Raw genomic sequence first — 23450 nt, 5'->3', positions numbered from 1 at the left:
TGTGGCCTTGCTGGTTCATTTGTTCAAAGCGACTTTTTTTGGTCTTGAGTTGGGTGGGTGGGGGGGGGGGGGGGGGTGGGGGATTTTTGAATTTTATGACAGTCATATTGCTGGTTCAGGGTGTTACCACTGTGAAGCATCCCTTCCTTTTTAGCTACATCTTGTAAATGTCTAGGAGCTGAGGAGGCCAGCTGCCAATGTTTTTGGAGGGAATTGTTGTCCCATTCCAAAAGTCTTCTTAGTTGGATGGAAACACACTTTTGCCTTGATGGCACCTTTCCAGATGTGTAAACTGCACATGCCATAAACACTAATAATGCATCTCCATACCAACAGATAGGCAGGCTTTTGAAAGGAGCCAACAGGCCAGATGGTTCTGACCTCTTTCCTAAGAAATATATAGCATCTGTGGTTTCCAGTGAAATGATGCTATTGGTTTCTACATGTTATAACTTTAACCAGCAATTGTGGATGGCACAACTGTGTTTACATACAATATGTGGTGGAAGTGTTCCTGAGCCCATGCAGTGAGTATCAGTGGTGTGGACGCAAGTCACATGACTTGGACTCCAGTCAGACTCGAGTCATTAATATTATGACTTTAGACTTGATTAAAAAAATGTTCAAAGACTTGACTTGGGACTTTTACACCAATGACTTGAATTGAACTTTGATCTGCTACTTGAAAATACTTGAATTATACTTGTTTCATCTGAACATGGAGTGCTGATTTTGCATTTTGCACAGAATATTTATTCTGGAAAATTATCGTTTAAAGAAGATTCTTGCAGCTTAATTTAACTAAACTGTGCAATAAAGGTGCAATTTTAGAATTTTTTTAACACTTTATAAGTTCAGCTGCATGTTTTGTCACAATTTGAGATACAGATTTTAAAAATAATGCTCAGTCCATTATTTACATTTAACATATAATTGCAACATCATTAAAAAAAAGACTTGAAAGAATTTGAAATTACAAGTTTCAGACAGTTGCCTGTCTTGACTTGAGACTACTTGACTGTCGTTGCTTGAGACTTGATCTATCCATCTATCTATAGTTTTTAATATGAAGTGTGAAGCGACACAAATTAAGCAGTCTAATGGGTTTGCACAGACTAAAACGTAGATTACTGTAATCCATCCATCCATTATCTTTTAACTGCTTCTTCCATTTTGGGTCACGGGGGTCGCCGGTGCCCATTTCCAGCAATCACTGTGCGAGGGGCGGGGGACACCCTGGACAGGTCGCAAGTTCATGCTCAATAATCCAGGTAAAAAATCAAACACAAAGAAACTGTCCAGAGGACCTGACTTAACTTTGTTGGATTTTTCTACCTGGATTATTGAGCATGAACTTTGATTTTTGTTGGCTTAAGTTATTTTTTAATAAACTGTGCTGTCAAAAGTTTGATTTAAACCAATTCAAGAAGAATACCCTACATTCACATGAAAGTATTAATTTATAGCTCTGATCCATGTCAACACCGTTTATTCTGTGCATGTTGTTAAAATACAAGATGAGGCAACAGAACACTATCATAAATTAACTTGTGCACCATGAATCTAAGCCACCTTCAGTTTTTCCATCTCTTCACTATTCAGTAATAATACAACATGAATGGGTTACTACAAAAAGACAATCCGATTCCATGAACATTTTTCACATCCAGTGCCTTTACAGAATAAAACACAGCGTAATTCGTCTGGACTGGCACAGATAGCTACATTTGTCTTACAAAGTACACATTTAGCAGGAAAAAGGAACATGAAATGAACATTCCATCATCCATTTACTCTCTTTACAGCTGAGTCCCAAATGTCACAGCAGCTGACTGACTGCGAAGATGTTGCAGCTAAAATGAAAAATCCAGCCACGTGGTGTTGGAAATAACTAAAAAGAACTTCTTACAATGATTTTTATGGTAAATTTACCGCCTGTTTTCAAAGGCAGTTTATTTTTAACAGGCGTTCCCACTCCATGTCAGTCTTGCATGAGTTTACGTTTGACGGTTGCACTCTCAGATGAGAGCTGAACAAACAGAGCCCCAGCTGCAGTACGTGCTCTCAGCTCGTACATGTCGTAGTCATGGGCCCATTCCACGTTTCCCCAACGTTGAATCTGTCAAGAAGGAAAAACAGAGATTAGTTTACGTGTTTCTGCAAAGAAAATGCTGCTCATTGGATATTTAACAACAGAAACCAGCAGTCCCAGCCCTTACAGTGCTTTGAGAACAGGTTGGATATAATCAGAGGTGATACTTCAGCTAACAAGTGAAGACTACAAATAATGAATTCTTTCGGATAATTCCTACCTGGTATTCCTCCTCCAGTCTGGAAAGCAGCACAGCCTGCTCCACGCTCAGGTGTCTGTCGATCATCCCCAGTGACAGCACCACAGACTTCAGCTGGGTGATCACAAACTCAAGTCCTGGCCAGGAGCGACAAAACAAGTAAAACGTCATTAATAATATACATCTTTAGGATGGAATACTGAATTTAAAACAGGTGGCTCATATATTTTGCAGTTTTAAGCCCAAAAATGACTTTAATTTAAACGTTTCATAAGAAAAGGGGAAAGACCATGAGGAAAGTGGGTATTAGAAAAAGGATCGCTTTGCACCTTGTCCTTGTCAGGACACGGTTTAAGACATAAAAAAATCTACCAGCAAGCACATTTATAGAAACATTACATATGCATGTGATGACAAGACGGTGAGATTTTGTCCATGAAACACTTCCAGATAGTTCCATAGTCCTGATAAGATGTTAAAGTGTCAGGCGGTACAGCTCTGATGTGTTCACAGAAGTTCTTGTGGGGTTGGGGGTGGATAGAGCTGAGCTTTTTTTAGTTTACACATCCCCAGGAGCAATTTGATAAGTTGGCCAACAGGGAGGCCAGATTCAGATAAGCCACAGTTGTTTGTTTTTATGCAAGCAGACTGTTTTTTTTTTTTTGTCAGCCTTGTGTTTTGCTGGTACTCTCATGATCCAAAATGGCCAAATTTGGGGGCTTTCCGCTGGTCCATGCTTATTAGCCTTCTCCAAGAGCAACTCCAACATGCTGGCAAGTTCCAGAAGCCGCAAGTGGCCTACGATTCTCATAAATCGCTTCCAGTTTATGGTTGGGCTTGTAAATCAGCTGAATCTGAGAACTTGAAGCACGAAGTAATCCTTCACGTAAGGTAGGCAGCTTTGCCATGGCAGAAACTGCTGCCGACGTCTTCCTTAATAGCCAATAACGTAGGTATCCACCAAAGCAAAAAGCAGAAACCCTGCTATTATAAATCCAATGTTGTATACATCTTCCACATCCTCCAGAGACAACACAGACAGGTACCTCAGCTTCCACTCCCCCCCAGGAATCCATGACGTGCCCAGCCGTGTGTGTGTGTCCGGGACATGAGGGTTCTCCAGCACCCTGTCGCGTGGCTGAAAAATTCTTATCAGTTGCGTTGAAAGTCCAGCTGACCAAATCCATAACTGTAATTTATGAGTCGGAAGATGTGTAAATAGAAGCTCCGATACACAGGGCAGAGAGCAAAAGCAGGAGGAAGGCAGGAGAGGGAAGAAAAGGCATCCGTCTTGCTCAAGGGCAAGTGAGGAAAAAATTATTATTTATAATTAATAATAAAAAAATAACTAATTAATTTATTATTATTATTTAAACATTAATGCCATTATAATTTTTCACAGTATGCAGTTATTTTTGCTGAACTACAAACAAGTTTTTTTGTCATAAGTGCTATAGCTAGCTGCTGTTTGTCCATACAAATTACCACTGGACTCTATGTAACTAACTGTGTGATGCTAAATGGATGGAGGTGGAAAGATTGATAAGACTTTCTTATGAACCGCTAGAAAACTTTGGATTGGAGTTGATTTATTAATATGACAGTAATCTACTTTAGTCTTGGCATTAGCTCATCAATTATGTTGGAATCGTTTTCACTCCAAAACAGAAGTTGTTTAAAGCTTTACACACCGCAGGTAATTTATTTAATAGTTTATAACCTTTCTACAAAACCCTACTTCAAAAATGTCACCGACCTCTTTTGAAGATACCACATTCAAACTGACACAATAAATAAATCCAGTTCCTTTTCAAACAGAGCAGCTGAATGTTTCACGTCTGGATGGTTTACCTGTCAGGGACCAGAGGTTGTATGAACTGAGATGCTGCCTGAATGTGTCTTTGGTTGCCTCTGGGATCTCAGGACCCAAAATGCTGAATGAAGACCCAATAATGACGTTGTATCTGTCACAAAAATACAGATAGAGAATTATTTAATCTAGAGTCTTTACAGGCTTCATGTTGATGTCTTTAACACAAGTTGGTGACTTCCGACCGGAACAGTAGTTAGTTCTGCTGTGACCTGTTTTCAATCCAGTGCAGCACAGGGTCCCACTCGTTCTTCTGGAGCTCGACCAAACCAGGAGGCTCTTCTACTCTGTAACTGCACACAACAAATCACTGTAGCGATCACAGGCAACAAAATGTTGATTCTGCTTCAGCAAGCGTGTTTGTATGCAAAATGAATGAGTCCTGAGGCATTTAAATCATCAAATGCATCATCTGATTTAGTTTTAATATTGTTGACATGGCGTTTACGTTTCAAAAATCAATCATAAAAACTGACAATTTATATTATTACACTTTATCACCTATATTTTACAAACAAATTTTAAAAACACACACAGAAAGCTATTATTAACAAGTCTAACTATTGAAAGTAAGATATGTTTTTAGCAATGTGGTAATTTAGATTTAAACTCAACACAGAAGCAAAAAATGTAGATCTAAAACATGTAGTTAAATATCTGAGATAGTTTGTAAGCACTTTTAAGGTGACCTCATATTGTTTGAACTAATAAAATCTATTTGTCATATTTATCAATGATCACAAATTCCCACTGAAGCATTAGTTATCTGAAAAGCTACACAAATGCCCATTTTATGTAATTAAATAAATGTAAATATGAGGCATACCAAATGGTGTCTGTTTCCAGAAACTTCAGAGAAGCTTTAATCATTTGGTCCTTGTCGCGCTGAGTGGGATTATCCAGAGCGGTGTTGCACAGGGTGGTCTGCAGGATGAGATTACTCGCTTTGTCAGTTTTAGCTTAACACAGTTACAATAAAACAACTCCAAACACGTATACAGAAGAACCACGTGCAACCTAATATTAGTAACAAGTCACTCACATAACCTCGGTGCGTCCCTGATTAATCAGCATGGTCCAGTTTTCAAGTGTTCACAGTTGAGTAATTTCATTCTCTGAGTAAATCTCTTCCAACTATAGGTTCAGTTTTACTACAAAGCTTCAATGTTGAGCATCTAAAGCAACTTATTATAAACGTATGTGCAGATATTTTGCCATTCTTGTGTAACACATGTTTATATGGTCAAACGCCATACCAGATGCATCGTGTAGAACTTGAGCGTGTCCCTTTGAGCATCCCACTCTGTTGCCACGGCGATGGCCAGGGCTTCATTGGGCACTGTGAACAGCTTCCCACCTGGAGTTTTCAGTTTCCTGCGGTCGAGGTTTATCTCATACAAGCCATCTGCACAAAATGTCATTATTATTGCACTTTTTTTTTTGGTTCAAGACAGACATTAAGCAGAAGAATGACACAATGGATTGAAAATAATTAAATATCTTTGTTACAGCAGATAAAAATCAGAAACATCTGGCACCAAAATGTTCTCCTACATAGATTTTACTCTTGTATTTTGGCCTTACCTTCTCCTTGGGATATGCTGACATCTTGATAAAACTTCTTCCTCTCTACTAATGAACAGCACATCACGTTATTACACATCTCTCCTCACCTGCTGATTTCAATAAAAAAATAAAAAAAAGATTTACTTTACCTGACGAGGCGGTGGAGTATTTCAGCGTACACCTGGAGTGCTGAGGCTTTGGGCACACTTTACAAACAACACCCCTAAATTGGGTTTTAAGTCTAACAATACTTCTAAACATAGCGCAAAATAGAGGAAGATGGCACCATAAAGTAAATCAACTGCAAGGGTTCCTGTTTGTAACTGGTTTTACTGAAAAAGGCGCCGCATTGTTAAATCAAGTGCCTTTTTTATTCTGAAATTGTAACTATTTAAAGTCGCTATTCTTGTCTTTTTGCTTTTTCTCCCTTCGTTTTGTCATCTAGCACGCCGAAGCTCGTGCTGTCAAAAACACGCGTGACCTTCGCTAATAGACAGTCATAAACTACTTAATATAATGGGAAATGTAGTTTTTACGTCCCTCCTCACAGACTTACAAAGCAGGGAAAAAAACTACATGCATAATGTCAGGTTACACCTTCCGCAAGTTCAGCCAATGAGCTTTTAGAATCTTAGTGAGGTGAACTCGATTGACCAATGAGAGAGCCGGATACTGCAGGCACCAGGCAGCGTCGCAACGTCGAAGTCTACACTTTCTCGGGCAGCTGGATAAACTGTGCTGTGAGGAATTAAGCTGAAATTGAATGTTACTGAGTCCAAGTAGTAGCTTTTAGGTGTTTGTAGAAGCCAACGCAAACTCTTTACCGCGGTTGCTGCCCAGCCAGCGAAGCGGGAGCCATGCCTGTCCCTGCTGGATACCTCAGCGACTCCCCCGCAGCGGCCTTCACGTCCTCGGCCTCTCTTATCCCGCCTCCACCGATAAACACCCAGCAGCCTGGTGTTGTCACCTCGCTCCTGTACAGCGGCTCCAAGTTCAGGGGACATCAGAAAAGCAAAGGAAACTCCTACGATGTGGAGGTTGTTTTACAGGTGAGGAAGTGGAGGCTAATGTTGATGTATTTGACATTTTGTTATGTATCATATCTGGCCTTGTGATGATGACTGACAGCTGTACAATCTGTCCTAACACAGACTAATTAATGTTTAATTAACATTCAGATAATTCAGTGCCACAGAGACTTCGTATGGGGTCGAATTAATAATGTAGTCAACATGTTTTAAAATCAAGACAAATATGCAGGCTTTAAATGTTTTTCACATGTTTTGTTGAAAATAAAATTTATGAAGCGTCATTAGAATTGCATGATGGCTATTTTAATGTAAAATTTTAAAGCCTGTTTTTGATTTGTTTTGTCCAAGCATGTCACAATGGAAGATTCCTATTTATGTGGCTACCTGAAGATAAAGGGATTGACAGAAGTGAGTAGTATTGGTTGTGTTGCTCTTACTGCTGAGTTTTCTTTCATGGGGACCAAAACAGCATATTTGATTAATCTGGCCATGATTTTTGTAAAGTCTACGCACAAATATTTGAGCGGAACGTAATACCCAATCTTCTAATCCTTCTGGATTTTGTGAATTTACAAGTGAACCAAGTATTATAATTGTATTTTCTAGTACAGCTTGTTTCAGAGGCAGCTCAGGCCTAATCATAACACTTCTACCACCATGTTTCACACGTAGTATGAAGTACAGCTACAAATTACCATTATTCTGCATCAGATTGTCTGCCTATTTGAATTAGACATATTTGATAATTAGTATTCATTTGTTGTTATATTCAAAAGGTAAAGTCTATACTTTTGTTGTGTCTTTATAACACTTTTGCACAGATAAAAGGTAGCTTTTTGGCTAATTCTGGTAAATTTACTGTACTTTTTACAAATACACAATGTTCTATTTATAAAGTGGCTAAACTGAATTGTATTTGGATTTGTCCCGTATTTTTTTTAACTTTATTATAAGCATTTTATCACTAGTTATTGCTATAAGTGCCTACTAATCCAGATACATACACATAAAAACTTCATGGGGATTTTTATATCTGTAAGTAATTTACAATTTTTATTTCAAAGAATGGTGCATTTTTTTTTAATTAAAAGCCCAAATTCAGGTAAGAAAACAGAAATGACAGGTTTTTGTCCTTATTAAGAAATCTCTAAACTCTGATACATGATGTGGAGGCTCTGAATTTAAGTTGATGGCTTTTATGCGCTCAGTAAAGCTGATCTGGATTTAACTTTTTTTATTCTTTTTAACCTGTTCTAAAGAGTTGAGTTTTAAAACAGACAAGCTGTTAATTTGAGTTTGTTAATGTAGGGTTTGATTGTTCAGATGCATTAAAAACTTTCTTCTTATAATAAATATGAGATCGTGAATACTAGTTTGACACACGGAATAAAATAATCTCCAGTACAAATTAAACAGTACAGACATTTGAGAACACATTTTTTAAATATAAATGTCTTAATAAGAGAGTATGTTCAACGATGGAGGGGAAAAAAATTAAAATAATGTCCAAGTTTGCATATTTGTTTCATCTAAACGAATATAAAATCGTAATCAAACCTAAAATGCTATAATTCTGTTTTGCTTGCGGTGTTTAGAGTGAATGAACTAAATATCAGTGGCGTCTTTAAACAAAGTAATTTTGTTTTTCCTGCTCCATCTTTAAATAATAAAATGTTGGATATGCTTGAAAGTGAACCTGACAGAGATGCATTCAGTTTGGATATGATATTCTTTCACTCACAAAGAGTAGAAAAGTGTTAACGAGCTCGTTTCTCTAGGAATATCCAACACTGACGACTTTCTTTGCCGGAGAGATCATCAGCAGGAAGAGGCCGTTTCTCACTCGGAAGTGGGACGCAGATGAAGACGTCGATCGGAAGCACTGGGTGAGGTGAAACTATTCCTACGCTGCTAAAGCCCTCCTTGACTAAATAGGTTAATTGTATTGTTTTTATTTTTTGTATAAAGGGCAAGTTCCAGGCTTTTTACCAGTATGCAAAGACATTTAACTCTGATGAGTTTGACTATGAAGATCTGAAGAACTCTGACTATATTTTCATGAGGTGGAAGGTAAGACGTTACCTAGATGTAGTGGACAGCGCAGCATATTTCAAGAAGTTGTGTTTAAGCTGCTGCTGCTGTTCCTCACTTTCACCTCCACCCCCTTCAGGAGCAGTTTCTGGTCCCAGACCACACAATCAAAGACATCAGCGGCGCTTCCTTTGCTGGATTTTACTACATCTGCTTCCAGAAATCCACAGCAACAATCGAGGGCTACTACTACCACAGGAGCTCTGAATGGTAACGTGACTTTGTGAGGACGTTGTGTTTGCTCGCCACTAAACGCTCGTAATCCCTGAGCTGCTGGAGAATCTTGTTGGGAGGAAAAACGTCAGGTTGCCCTTTAAGGGATAGTTCAGACACTTTCAAGTGGGATTCTGTGGAAAATATGGACAGTTAATATCTTACCTGTGATAGCTCTCTGAAATTCTTCATAATTTAACTCGGACTGGATTGATGAGCTAATGGTAGAGCTGGGCGATATCTCGATATTTTAAACATATCAATATAATTTTTTTGCGATTATAAGATGAGAGTATTTCGATATAAACAATATTATACTTGAAAATCTGCCTACTCTTCTTTCTCCCGAGCGGCCCCCTCCTCCCTCCTTCAGTTGTGCTCTCCCCACTTCCTGGAGGTGGGCGGGAGATGTTTAGCACAACAAGTAAACGTGGGAGATATGAAGAGCGGCTCAATGGCTGTTCTTTGGAGATGGTTTGGATTTAAATTGTCAGATGAGCAGCAGAAAAATGTTTTCTGTAGGCAACGCTGAAAACAAGTCCCGATACTCGGCACGACAAATCTTTTTCAACATTTCAAACAGCGCTATAAGTGGAGTGTGAAGCGTGAGTGAAACTGCAGGTCCGACAGACTTCAGCCTCCTTCCCTGAAACAAACCACGAGTCAAAACTCATTTAGCCGTGCTGTGCCTTGTGAATGGAACAGTGAGGTGGTGCGACATTAAAGCGGTGGATAATCATATCGGCTAACAAGACGGCTAAAATTAGGACATGATTATCCACTTCTTTATTAATGTGGTGCTTCCTCCTCTCACTGTAACGCTGGAAAATCTGTGTACAGTAGTTCTTTTTCTGCTCGTCCAACTTCACGCGTGAAGGCGGCACAGCTGAAGAGGATTATTATTTAATATATATATATGTAAATAATTGTCTAAAAAAACAAACTTAAATATATGTAAATAGTTTATTTTTTAGACATTTATTTTGTACAGTTATAGCTGTTATAAATAAATGTATCTGTGTGATAACTGGGACAAAGCTTTGACTCAGAAATATATTTTTGTTATTACTTTATACTTAAGTGCTACAGCTAGCTGCTTATGCTGCTATTTACACTCACAAATAACAACAGAATCCTCTAAATACTTGTTTAATGTAAGACCAGCGCACCCATCAGCCACATTAATGATGAAATTGATATTAAATTGATTAAAATAAAAATAAATTTAGAATATAAAAATAAATTTAGAACATTAAAAGGCCTCCTGTTTTCTACTTTGTTAGTGAAATAAATGTGGTATTTAAAGTTAAGATGAGTAATGTTTGAAAGGTTTATTGTAATACAGTGCTTGCTTTTAGAAACAAACACTTTTTGAGTTAATATAGATTTTTATATGAATAGTCTAGCATGACTATCATATATATATATATATAAATATAATAATTTTTTATTTTTTTTAAATAAGTATATATGTTAACAAGATTTGTTGCTGACCAGTCAGTGAGTGAATGTGACACGCTAGATTTATAGATTTATTTATTTTTTTTCTGTTCCGTCAGGTCAGATTTTAGTGATTACAATTGCTCCCACTCAACTACAGGTCCTTCTCAAAAAATTAGCATATTGTGATAAAGGTCATTATTTTCCATAATGTAATGATAAAAATGAAACTTTCATATATTTCAGATTCATTGCACACCAACTGAAATATTTCAGGTCTTTAATTGTTTTAATACTGATGATTATGGCATACAGCTCATGAAAACCCAAAATGCCTGTCCCAAAAAATTAGCATATCATGAAAAGGTTCTCTAAACAAGCTATTAACCTAACCATCTGAATCAACGACGTAACTCTAAACACCTGCAAAAGATTCCTGAGGCTTTTAAAAACTCCCAGCCTTGTTCATTACTCAAAACCGCAATCATGGGTAAGACTGCCGACCTGACTGCTGTCCAGAAGGCCATCATTGACACCCTCAAGCAAGAGGGTAAGACACAGAAAGAAACTGCTGAACGAATAGTCTGTTACCAGAGTGCTGTATCAAGGCACCTCAGAGGGAAGTCTGTGGGAAGGGAAAAGTGTGGCAGAAAACGCTGCACAACGAGAAGAGGTGACCGGACCCTGAGGAGGATTGTGGAGAAGGGCCGATTCCAGACCTTGGGGGACCTGCAGAAGCAGTGGACTGAGTCTGGAGTAGAAACATCCAGAGCCACCGTGCACAGGCGTGTGCAGGAAATGGGCTACAGGTGCCGCATTCCCCAGGTCAAGCCTCTTTTGAACCAGAAACAGCGGCAGAAGCGCCTGACCTGGGCTACAGAGAAGCAGCACTGGACTGTTGCTCAGTGGTCCAAAGTACTTTTTTTGGATGAAATCAAATTTTGCATGTCGTTCGGAAATTAAGGTGCCAGAGTCTGGAGGAAGACTGGGGAGAAGGAAATGCCAGAAGTCCAGTGTGAAGCACCCACAGTCAGTGATGGTCTGGGGTGTCATGTCAGCTGCTGGTGTTGGTCCACTGTGTTTTATCAAGCACAGGGTCAATGCAGCTATCAGGAGATTTTGGAGCACTTCATGCTTCCATCTGCTGAAAAGCTTTATGGAGATGAAGATTTCATTTTTCAGCACGACCTGGCACCTGCTCACAGTGCCAAAACCACTGGTAAATGGTTTACTGACCATGGTATTACTGTGCTCAATTGGCCTGCCAACTCTCCTGACCTGAACCCCATAGAGAACCTGTGGGATATTGTGAAGAGAAAGTTGAGAGACGCAAGACCCAACACTCTGGATGAGCTTAAGGCCGCTATCGAAGCATCCTGGACCTCCATAACACCTCAGCAGTGCCACAGGCTGATTGCCTCCATGCCACGCTGCATTGAAGCAGTCATTCATGCAAAAGGATTCCCGACCAAGTATTGAGTGCATAACTGAACATGATTATTTGAAGGTTGGTGTTTTTTGTATTAAAAACACTTGTCTTTCATTGGTGGGATGAAATATGCTAATTTTTTGGGACAGGCATTTTGGGTTTTCATGAGCTGTATGCCATAATCATCAGTATTAAAACAATTAAAGACCTGAAATATTTCAGTTGGTGTGCAATGAATCTGAAATATATGAAAGTTTCATTTTTATCATTACATTATGGAAAATAATGACCTTTATCACAATATGCTAATTTTTTGAGAAGGACCTGTAGTTTAGTTATGGACTGACACTTCACATTTGGCTGCAGTCTGCCTTCTGGGGAATCTTATAATTACCAGCCACAATGACTATGCCATAACAACAGACAGAAACCTGTGACTGTTCATTTCAGTTGTCATATAATTTCAATTCAGTTTATTTACATAGCGCAAAGTCACAACAGAATCATCTCTGAGCACTGAACAGAAACAATCATATAACAATGTTCAGTCAGGTCATCTGGAGGTTTTTTTTTTTTTTTTGCTGAGACGTTTCGTCCTTCATCCAAAGGAGTTCTTCAATCTGAGGAGCCACCAAACAAACTGAGTCCCCCAAACAGTGTACTCCATAGTGGAAAAAAAACAGTTTGCTGGTGATAAGATGGCCTCCGGGGCCATCCAAGATTTTTTTACCTGGATTAACGAGCATGAACTTTGATGTTTTGAACCACTTTGGCATGACTGCCTCAGAGGAGTTGACGGGGGAGAGGGTGGACCCTGGAGGCCAGCTTATCACCAGCAAACTACTTTTTTTTTCCCACTATGGGAGTGTGGTATTTGTGGGACTCAGTTTGTTTGGTGGCTACTCAGATTGAAGAAGTCCTTTGGATGAAGGACAAAATGTCTCATCAAAAAAAGAAACCATTCAGTTGACCTGACTGAACATTGTTGGATTTATACCTGGATTATTAAGCATGGACGTTGTTACACACATATACATAAAATTCAGTTAGTAACATTATTTATCTAAGGTAGGGTAGCGAGCAGATTGCGTTGTCTTCATTTTGTCGCAGTCTGCCATCCTGACCAAGAACAAGGCAACAGTGGAAAGAAAAACTCGCTCATAACAGGAAGAAAGTTCCAGTAGAACCAGGCTCAGGACAAGCAGCGGCTGCTTCGACTGACTGGGTTTGAGAGGACAGGAAGGAGAGACGGACACAGAATGGCAGGTCCAGAATGGAGACAAGCAGGTCTGTCTTTAGGAGGAAAGATAAAAAAAACTAAACAAAAAAACAAATGCATGTTAAGGGAAATAATTATAAATACAAACTATGCATTTGTAACTATTTATTTGATGAAATGTGGTCAGTTTGTCCTCTAGCAGTCTAAGCCCATAGCAGCATAGGATAAGGAATAGATCAGGAAACCAAGCTAATCCTAACTATAGGATTTATCAAAAAGGAAAGTCTTAAGCCCAGTCTTAAAATTAGACAATGTGTCAGCCTCATGGACAGAAACTGGAAGTTGGTTCCACAAGAGAAGAGCCTGAGAACTGAAAGATCTTCCTCCCATTCTGCTTTTGGAAACTCTAAACCTGCTGTCCGAGAGTAAAGTGCTCCATTAGGAAAATATGGAACAATAAGATCTGTAATATACTGCCAAGCCAAAAAAAAAGTTGCCACCTGGATTTAACTAAGCAAATACATACAAGCCTCCTATTGGATAATTATCTTTCAGCTGGAAACAAGTTATTTGACCCCATCTGGTGCTGAGTTGCTTCTCATTTCTTAAACAACCATGTTGAAAGACACATCGCGTGGTTGTGGAAAAGATGTCGTCTGTTTCAGAAGGGTCAAATTATTGGCATCAAGCAGAGAAAACATCTAAGGAGATTGTAGAAACTACTAAACTTGGGTTAAGAACTGTCCAACGCATTATTAAAAACTGGAAGGATAGTGGGGACCCATCGTCTTAGAGGAAGAAATGTGGCTGGAAAAAAATCCTGAATGATCGTGATCGGCGATCACTTAAACGTTTGGTGAAATCACATCTAAGAAAAACAACAGTAGCACTCAGGGCTGTGTTTAATAGTGAAAGTAAGAGCATTTCCACATGCACAATGTGAAGGGAACTCAAGGGACTGGGACTGAACAGCTGTGTAGCCTTAAGAAAACCACTACTCAGTGAGGCTAACTGGGGAAAAAAGGCTTAAATTTGCTAGAGAGCATAAAGATTGGACTCTGGAGCAATGGAAGAAGGTCACGTGGTCTGATGAGTCCAGATTTACTCTGTTCCAGAGTGATGGCTGCATCAGGGTAAGAAGAGAGGCAGGTGAAGTGATGCACCCATCATGCCTAGTGCCTAGTCATCAGCGCAAGAGCTTGGTGAAAAATTAATGCAACACTGGACGGAAATAGATCTTGTGACATTGAAGAAGTTTATTGAAACAATGTCACAGAGAATGCTGCTGTAATCAAAGCTAAAGACGGTCCAGCGTGTGACCGTTTATTTTTTTTTTTTTGGTGGCAACTTTTTTTTTGGCCAGGCAGTGTATAAGATGGAGCTAGGTTGTTGAGAGCTTTGTAGATTAGAAGTAAGATTTTGAATTCAATTCTGGGCTTGACCAGGAGCCAATGGAGAGAAGCTAAAACCAGAGAAATATGATCTCTCCCACTAACTCCAGTTAAGACTCTGGCAGCAGCATTTTGGATTAAATGAAGACTTTTTAAAGAAGTTTTTGGACACCCAGATAACAAACCATTTCAATAGTCCAGTCTAGACGTGATAAAGCAGCTCTGATATGTGTGTGGGGGGGGGCAGTCTCTAATTAACCTTGTGTTGTTTCTCTGCAGGTACCAGTCTTTAACGCTCACCCATGTTCCCGAGCACAGTGCAGCCATCTACGAGTTCCGGTGACCGCCGTGGCTTTCAGCGCCATCTCTTCAGTTGGAAATGCGAACGCCTGCAGATTCTACTGAGAAGAAAAAGGAAACCAACTTGGGTCGAGATTTTGATGTTTTAAGACGTAAAACAAACAAAAAAAAAAACACTTCCCATTTTCTCGAATTGGCAGCTGACGGTGAGCACACGGGACTGAAGACTAATGAATGTACGGCTGAGATGAAAACGGGAAGAAAAAAAAAGTGCGTTTCAGTGCTCGCCGGACAGAACTTGTGATGTCCAAACTAACAGCAAGGACTGGGCGTGGCTCATACAGTTCTCGTTACTTTATTTGTTTTAACGTCTGGTTTTAAAACGCTTAAATTATGACACTTTAAAGGCCTTGTCGGGGTATTTCCTCCCCTTCTTGGTTTGCATATAGGAAAAGATCTCAGCAGCACACACGCTGAACCTGTTGGACAAGGACTCATCTGAGGAGTTCGCTCTGAGAAGGACGAAAAATTTCCAAGTTTGAGGAGGAAAAACAAGAGAGAAGTTTGTAAAGTTTAAAGACAGGAGCTTTAATATTTCTGAAGCTAGAGAGACAGTATTTTTAAGCTAAACTGAGTCTTTGTTTGCCTGCCAAGAGTATATTTTCTTATTTTACTCCTAATGATGAACAATGAGTGGCACTTTTTTAAAAGGTACAATCTGGGAGATTCCTGAAATAAGCTTTTATTTTTCTCCCTCCCCCCCCCCCCCCCCTCCTTTCTCATAATCTTGCTTTTGAGCATAGGATTGCTGTGGATTTTCTTCTGAGTTGTATTTGCACAGATTATATGCTACTAAGATGTTTGGGTTTGAAAGCATCCCAGTACACAGACGTCAAGACATGTTCGAAGTAGTTTCGTCTAAAAGTATTCAACCCCTTCAGTCTGCATGAAACATGGAACTTTTTCACTGAAGAGTCCCATCGTTTATTTTTCCTCAACTATGCAACACTAGAGTTCCAAACACAAGACCCTGAGTTTCAGCAGTGAGATTTTAGTCTATCCTTATAATATATATATGTATGTATATATATTATATAAAAAAAAAAGATTTATCTTCCTATTTTGTTAAATTGCTTATGATGACACTCCTCCCTGATCATGCTCCTCTTCCATGTGATTGTGCCATCTTTTTTAAAAGCTTGTCAGAGTTGTAATGTGACAGATCGAAGGTGTGTTTGTGAAAAAGACGAACTTATTGATGGTAAAGAGTGGATTGTGGATTTTTTTTCTCAAGAAAAAAGTTCTTCAGTGTGTCTTTCTTATTTCACTGCCTTACTTTGTCTTCATTTATATTGTTCTCAAGTGTTTCTGATAGGGTTAGTTAAAAAAAAAAAAGCCTAAATTTAATCAGAACTAGACTTATGGTTTTCCTGTGCTGCCCTCTGGTGGACTGTATTCACACTGCAACTTTAAACTCATGAGAAATGCTGCTAATTTAACTAAAAGAGAAAAGGGTGTTTTTAGACAATAGTTCTGTGAATTTAAAGAAAGTCTGCTGAGTTACGTTTCCTGGAGAAGATGTCAGAACATTTTGATGCTGGCACCAAAGACCAAAAGCATATTTTGGGTTCAGCTTGCGTTTTCTTTGCTTCATCTTGGCTGAGTTTAACAAAGACTTGTCAAAGGCACAAATCAAATCTCAACTAAAGTTTTAGAAAACAGTGGAGGCAACAGTTATAAAAGTAAAATGTCGTGAAGAGATACGTTCCCTCTGCTTCCTCGAGAGTTCAAGTTTCAAAGCTGCTGCACGGTGTGTCAGCGCTCAGTGTGTTGGGAGGACATTCAGCTACTACCACACTTGATATAGCTTAATGCAAAAGTAGCCGAATTGTTGCCATTTTTTGCGTTAGCTAAGGTTGATTAGCTGTGGCAGCCATCTTTAACTCAGAACATCAGTCTTAGATGGACGTCCAATGATTACTTTTATAGTTTCATAAAAATGTGTCCAGTGGTTTATGATATATTTTACTAACACATACAGATGGTTTCATGATTGGTTGATGAACAGATCAATACTAAACATAATGAGTAAAAACAAGATTTATTGGTTAACCTGTGGCTCTAAGACCTGCAGCTTTTTGTAGCGTTGAACAATAAAAACATGGAAATGAACATTTATATTCAGACTTTTACACCAGGAGAGGATTTTATAGGTTTCCATTCTGATTTCACGCAAGCAGCGAGTAAAAGTTCAGCAACTCGCATCAGCTGTGTTTTTGATATTGCCAATAAATTTGTGTTTTTATGTTTATAGCTGTAGAGTTTACAGTAAAATTAGGTTAAATACAGAAAACCTCAAACTACAAGGATCCTTTGTATTACCCTGTTCAAATAAAAAGGGTAAACAAACACTTCAAATTTTAACGATCTGACGTTTTTATTTCCTCGTTCCACGAGTCACTTGTAATAAAGCAAATATGCAGAAGACCAAACGTGCCAAGAATTGTGCCCGATGGAAACTAAATAAACATTTTATATGTGTCAGCTTGGAATCTAGCGTTGAAGCAAAAATATGATTTTATGTGCTTTTATTTATTTGACAAAAAACAAGCAGCAGGTGCACAATCTTTCTCATTAAAATCATTCAGTCTTTATTTATACAGGTTAGTCTCACTGAGCCACGAGGACTCATTTACAAGAGAGACCTGTTTTAGTCTGACAGTAAACTAGAGTAAAATGCAATTAAAATAAAAGTTATAAAACAATAAATCAAGGTGCCACATAAAACGAGGTGAAATACTAAAAACGAGAATATATTTGCTTTGATATTTCTATTGACATTAAATGTTTGAACCCCCGTAAATAAAGTAGGGACAAGTTACTGTTGCAAGGTGTTGCAGGAGCTGAGTAGGAAAAGACCTTTTTGCCTATAAGTCCACACTGAGGGAACGCTGCAGGTAATGATGGCCTGAGAGCGCACGCTGTAACTGCACTGACAACGTGACATGTGTGAGGAGATATAAGAAGGTAGCAGACCAAGAAGGGATTTATAGATGAAAATGAACCAGTGCCTAGATGATGACCAACTGACCAAGGAGTACAGGGTGCAGTGATGGTACAGTAGTTACGATAAATTATAAATCTTAGCACACTACACAGCATCCAACATCTGCAAGGAGCTGGCAGAGGCATTCATGTACATAATGTCATAGTGGCCAGTAGGAAAGTAACGGTTACGAGGCGTTTTCTGGCATTCAGAATTATTCAAGATCTATTTCTGAAAAAGAAACCCAGTTTTAATTTCAGTTTCTTCATCAAGTTTTTGATATCGACCAAAATTTCCAAGTATTTGTAAGAATCTACAAAGTCAATTCATTATTCAACCTTTATTTAAATACAGGTTAATCCCATTGAGCCTCGGGGACTCATTTACACGAGAGACCTACAAACTCAATAGGAACACCATGCATGGATGAGATAGGAAGAACTGCTGGCACCAACTTTCTGTTTGAAAATAGCATCCCTTTGGTTTTATCATCATTTAGCAGCAGCTTAAGACGGAATAAGTCTGACTGAATGATGTCAAACGCAGACTGTAGAAGCTGGAAAACCTTAGCAACTGTTAGCTCAACACTTGTATTATCAGCATAGAGATGCAAGGATGTGTCAGGAATGTTTTGACCTACATTATTTATATAAATTGTAAAGAAGAGTGGGTCCTAAAACTGAGCCTTGTGGCACACGCAGTAAAACTGACATGAAAAACATCATAAGTATGTTCACATGAGCACACATAATGAAACGTATTGTGCTCATGTGTGTGACAAAACACTTTCATTTTGCTTCTAAAGGCGTTCCTTTAGTTTTTGGGGAAACGATTATGAAACCGCGCCTTCCTGACAAACTACCTGAGCCAGCTGCCCGACTGCTCGGAGGGGTTGTTTTCTTACTAGAAGTGTCACTAATAATAGAAGCAGATGAAAAGAAACACAGTGAGCCTATTGTGAGAAAGGAAAGTACTTGTGGAATCCAGAGGCGCCATTTTTCTCATTAACTGTAAATCAATTGCACTATCGTTGAGGCTGTCATCACTCGTAAAACCAACGGAAATTCCATAAAATAAAAAACGGAACAAGTTGTTTTGTTTTTGTTATCAAAAATAAATGGCCTGAGAGAGTTAACAAAAAACAAACAAATTTTCAGTCTGCTTGTTGAGTTTTGCACGGCACAGTGGAACAGTGGGTGGTGCTGTCGCCCCACAGTAAGAAGGTCACAGGTTTGCCTCTCAGCCTTTCTGTGAGGAGTTTACATGTTCACCCCATCTGGGTGATCCAGCTCCCTCCCACAGACCCCAAACTTTCATGTTTGCTTAATAAGTGTGTCAGAATGTGAGTCTGTCCTGTTTGTCTCTGTGTCCCCTGATGGACTTGTGACCAGTCCAGGGTGGACACTCTTGCACAATGACTGCTGGAGATAATCACCAGTGACCCGGTAAAGAAAAAGGATGGATGGATGTTGGGTTTCACTTTCATGTACATTTGATTGTTCTCTCTTTCGCTCTTGACGAAGACAGTCCCTTCACCTGCTCCTGCCTCCCCTCCTGCTTTTGCTCTTTTGTCCTGTGAACCTCCTCAGAGCCTCTTAACACATCTTCCAAATAGAAAATTATTATGGATCTAGTCAGCTGGTCTCTCAACCCAATTGATAAAATTTTCTCAATGAGAAGACAGGGTGCAGGAGAACTCTCGTGCACTGAAGGGACACACGCAGCTGGACATTTCATGGTGTGTTTGGAAGATGATGTGCTGTCTGAGGACGTAGAAGATTGGATTAATGATAACAGGGTTTCTGTGTCGGCTGCTGAGTGGTGCTATTTTTAATTTAGTCAGACAGAAAAATTATTAAACTGATATCAGCAACGCCACCTAGTTAAACTAGGAATAAAATTAGGTCACTCATCGCAGGGGTGAGCAGTGTTTCACAAAACAGCCAGTAGAGGTTTACCACAATTTATCAGAACAAGTGGAAAACACTGCAGCAGTCCAAATGTTAAAAACTAACCAAATTCTGTCTAATAAACGGATTAAAAGGGCATCACGGTCAGTAGCAGTCTGAGAGGAAAAAGAACCAGAGTCTTAGCTGAAAGGGGCGTGGTCCTCTCACCCTCGCACGGTGCTCCCAGGCGGTCCAGAGTCTCGACCTTCAGTGATCTCCTGGCACTCTATCCAGAGTTCGGCATCCCTCCACGGCCTCAACCTTACCCGGCGCTCGTTCCTCCTTGAGTCCGGCGTCCCATGGCGACCTCGACCTGCAATGATCTCCAATGCTCGGTCCTCCGCCCTCGACACCAGACCCGGATGACTGCACCCTCCAATCGGGCATGATCCACCGTGCCGACCAGCCTTGCTAGTTTCTTGGGTGCATCCTTACCCCCTCTAGTCTCTGTTCTTAATCACTGCGACTTCAGTTTCTGCCAATCTGCTGCTCTGCTGACCGGCTTGTCTCCAGCTGTTGCCCCTCAGCGGTGGTTGCACACCCGACCATTGCACTCCTCGACCACCACGCCTCCCGCCCCTCCGCGGTGGTTGCGCGCGTCTGTGGTTCCATCTCTGCTGCTGCGTTGCACCTCTCTGCGCATTGTTCTGCTCTTTTTATCTCCCCATTCCTGGCATCCATGCCATTACGGTTGATGGGGAACACCTGCGTGAGCTCATGTCTCTGGCCATATCATGGGTGGCAGCCTCAAAAATAATGTACAATAAGTGATTAGTGAGGTTAAATAAAACATACAAATAAAACACAAAAAGCCATATTATTACATCTGCTTGTTGGAATCGACGGATACCTGGGTTATCAGCTAACTAAGAAGACGTCGGCAGCAGTTTTGGCAATAGTAAAGCTGCCCACCTTATGTGAAGGATTACTCCATGCTTCGAGCTCTCAGAAAATTTGCTTTGTGAGCTGAACTGTAAATTGGACACGATTTCTGAGAATCGTCGGCCACTTGCAGCTCTTAGGACTCGTTGGCATGAAGGAATCAACCTTGGAGAAGGCTAACAAGCACGGACCAGCAGAAGGTCCACAAATCTGGCTGTTTGGATTTGTCATCGAGTGTACCAGCAGAACTGAAGGCAGACACGTCAGTAGAGTCGGCCTGCCCAAAGCAATTGTTGTTTATCTGAATTTGGCCTCCCCGCTGGCCTTGGACAGGCCAACTTATCTCAAATTGCTCCTGGTGGATATGTAAACAAAGAAGCTCTGCTCTGCACCCCCTCCCGCCCTGAAGACATCTGTGGGCCTTATCAGAATTGTGCCGCAGATAGACACTGTACCATCTTATCAGAACTTTGGAACTTTCTGAAGTGTCCATGGACAACTCACCGCCTTTGTTGACCTCCTCATGCATAAATGTATTATGATGTCATTGCATGTTGCTGGGCTGCACGGTGGTGCAACTGGTAGAGCTGCTGCCTCTCAGCGAGCAGGTTACCCTGGTTCAAATCCTGGTCTGGGGACTTTTCTGTGTGGAGTTTGCATGTTCTGCCGTGCATGCATGGGTTTTCTCTGGATACTCCGGTTGACCAAAAACATGCATGTTAGACTGATTGGTAACTCTAAATTGTCCCTGGGTGTGAGTGAGAGAGTGAATGGTTGTTTGTCTCGTTTGTCTCTGTGTCCCTGTGATGGACTGGAGACATGTCCAGGTTGTACCCAGCGCCTCGCACAGTGATAGCTGGACATGGGCACCGGTGACCCCCGCAACCCAAAAAGGAAGAAGTGGGTTATGATAATGGATGGATGGATGGATGGATGGATGGATGGATGGATGTTGCTGTTTATGTTGCAAGGTCTTTTTGTGTTTGCATGTTTTACACTGTGCCCTGGCCAGGACATGGTCTGAGACATGATTTTTTTTTACTTCCTCCACCCTCGTGTTCTTTTTTCCTCATCTACTCTGTATGTTTGTTTGTAACAGGTCTCTCTTGTAGATGAGTCCTTGAGGCTCAATGGGAACCAACCTGTATAAATAAAGGTTGAATGATTGAACGATTGCTGGAAAGTCGGGTCTTTTTCCTGGAATCTGTCACATCCTGTCGGACCAGTTCTGCTGGTTTTCACTCAACAGATTTTCACACAAGGTGTTTGACACTCATTAAAGCATGTTGTGTCTCATAAAGTCTCCATCGGACACTGACACCGTTCAGCTACTAACCCAGGTGAAACCAGAATGAACGTTATTTTAATCTTCTGTAAGTCAGCCTCGTTAGCTTCACAGTAATTATAAGAAGAATGTACCGGTAATCAGCTCAGCCACTCCATTTATACTGAAGCCTTTTCAAGGTTGGAGCTTTCCCTTTTTTGTAATCTGAGAATTTTTTCATTGACCGACAGCATGATGCAACCTCTGCCAAACAGCTCACTTTTGTTTCTGTCTTGCATCCTTGTGTTGTTGAACGAGACTTTCCTGCTAGTTAAATAACAGCCAGGGGGGAAAAAACAGTCTGATTTCATCATTCCTCCAGCCTGAAGCAGCAAAGCAACTGCACAGCATGATACAACCTCCTCCGTGCTTCACCTTAGATGCTGTTTAGTGAACTGCTTTTCTGAAGGGTTCTTGTTTTATTTCCTCTTGCCTGAAGATTTGTAAATAAAGAAGACGTTGCTCCAAAAGCGACTCCTTCCAACATGACCCTAGTAGCTCCAGGCCACTGTGAGGAAATTAAATACCTTCTTCGACGGGTATATGGGTTTTCTTTTCTTGTACAAACCTGATGCAGTCATGCCCTTACACATGTTCAAACCATCGTTTATTCTGTTCATTGCTCCATAAAAATGTGCCAAGTTTTATCATTAAAAATCCAAATATGCATGTGCATTTTAAAAATATATATTTTAAAGTTAGTGCATTCAGTTTTAAACTAGGATGAAAAAATCTTTTTGATATCTATTTGTGTTACTCAGTCATGCAACATGTTAATGATTGATTTAGAAGCTTCCCGATTTTATATTATTTTTTCATAAAAGAAAGGTTTTGTTTGTTGTTTTTTTATTATTCACTACCATCACTTTGCCAGAACAACCTTTTCCTGCAGGCTTTTTAAAACAAGTTTCCAAATCAGACTAGATGTCTAAAAAATGTGGGAATAGTTTTAAGATTTTATTGAAAGATCACAAAAGTGATATATTGTTGTCGTAAAAGGGTGTAAAATTTGACCCGTGCAACTTGTCACGTCTACTTGGAAATCACCAGGAAGGCTGGTAAAGAAATGACCGTGGAAGGAAGTTTGTTCAGCTGCATGAGTCATTTCAGCATGTTGCGTTTCAGGGTGAACCCTCTTTTGCAGCAGTTGCTTTATACAGTAAATGCAAATGAACTTATCCTGGGTGGTGCATGCACTGTTACTCATTTTCTTGTCTTTTGGAAAAATTCCCTGAGTTTGAATCATTAAAATTAGTTCCAAAAAAGTTCAATCTGGTCCTCTGGACATTCAAAAAAACAAAAAAAAACAAAGCAAAAAAACCCTAGAAACGTTTCGTCTCTCATCCAAGAGACTTCCTCAGTCTGAGGTGCTGTTTTCAGCTCAGTCTCTTAAATAGCACCTTCTCAG

General features: G+C 40.0%; 2 protein-coding genes across 2 annotated transcripts; one reads left to right on the top strand and one right to left on the bottom strand.

Moving 5' to 3' along the window:
• Positions 1 to 1969: 1969 nt before the first annotated feature.
• atpaf2 (ATP synthase mitochondrial F1 complex assembly factor 2) lies at positions 1970 to 6210 on the bottom strand. The gene is made up of 8 exons (XM_037690740.1): positions 5877 to 6210; positions 5746 to 5793; positions 5418 to 5566; positions 4988 to 5085; positions 4374 to 4454; positions 4143 to 4255; positions 2313 to 2428; positions 1970 to 2119 (listed from the first exon to the last, which is right to left on the bottom strand). The coding sequence occupies exons 1-8, from the start codon at positions 5986 to 5988 to the stop codon at positions 1982 to 1984; spliced, it is 855 nt and encodes a 284-aa protein (XP_037546668.1). The 5' UTR covers positions 5989 to 6210; the 3' UTR covers positions 1970 to 1981.
• A 197-nt stretch (positions 6211 to 6407) lies between these two features.
• On the top strand, positions 6408 to 16103 carry gid4 (GID complex subunit 4 homolog). The gene is made up of 6 exons (XM_037690738.1): positions 6408 to 6776; positions 7107 to 7166; positions 8537 to 8644; positions 8727 to 8828; positions 8929 to 9059; positions 14821 to 16103. Exons 1-6 carry the CDS (start codon positions 6585 to 6587, stop codon positions 14882 to 14884), a joined length of 657 nt encoding a protein of 218 aa, XP_037546666.1. The 5' UTR covers positions 6408 to 6584; the 3' UTR covers positions 14885 to 16103.
• The last annotated feature ends 7347 nt before the right edge of the window (positions 16104 to 23450 follow it).

Source organism: Nematolebias whitei, chromosome 17 (assembly GCF_014905685.2).
Source record: "Nematolebias whitei isolate Nwh7 chromosome 17, NemWhi1, whole genome shotgun sequence".
Lineage (NCBI taxonomy): Eukaryota > Metazoa > Chordata > Actinopteri > Cyprinodontiformes > Rivulidae > Nematolebias > Nematolebias whitei.
This window is presented reverse-complemented; position numbering and strand designations above follow the sequence as displayed.

What these genes read in the sequence shown, in the direction of transcription:
- gid4 (XM_037690738.1), top strand. Translation starts at nt 6,585, where the DNA reads ATGCCTGTCCCTGCTGGATACCTCAGCGACTCCCCCGCAGCGGCCTTC. An exon ending in AGATAAAGGGATTGACAGAA is followed by an intron (nt 7,167 to 8,536) that starts GTGAGTAGTATT and finishes TCGTTTCTCTAG; the next exon opens with GAATATCCAACACTGACGAC. An exon ending in ACGTCGATCGGAAGCACTGG is followed by an intron (nt 8,645 to 8,726) that starts GTGAGGTGAAAC and finishes TTTTGTATAAAG; the next exon opens with GGCAAGTTCCAGGCTTTTTA.
- atpaf2 (XM_037690740.1), bottom strand. Translation starts at nt 5,988, where the DNA reads ATGTTTAGAAGTATTGTTAGACTTAAAACCCAATTTAGGGGTGTTGTT. An exon ending in CAGCATATCCCAAGGAGAAG is followed by an intron (nt 5,567 to 5,745) that starts GTAAGGCCAAAA and finishes CATTTTGTGCAG; the next exon opens with ATGGCTTGTATGAGATAAAC. An exon ending in CTGGAAACAGACACCATTTG is followed by an intron (nt 4,455 to 4,987) that starts GTATGCCTCATA and finishes TGTTGTGTGCAG; the next exon opens with TTACAGAGTAGAAGAGCCTC.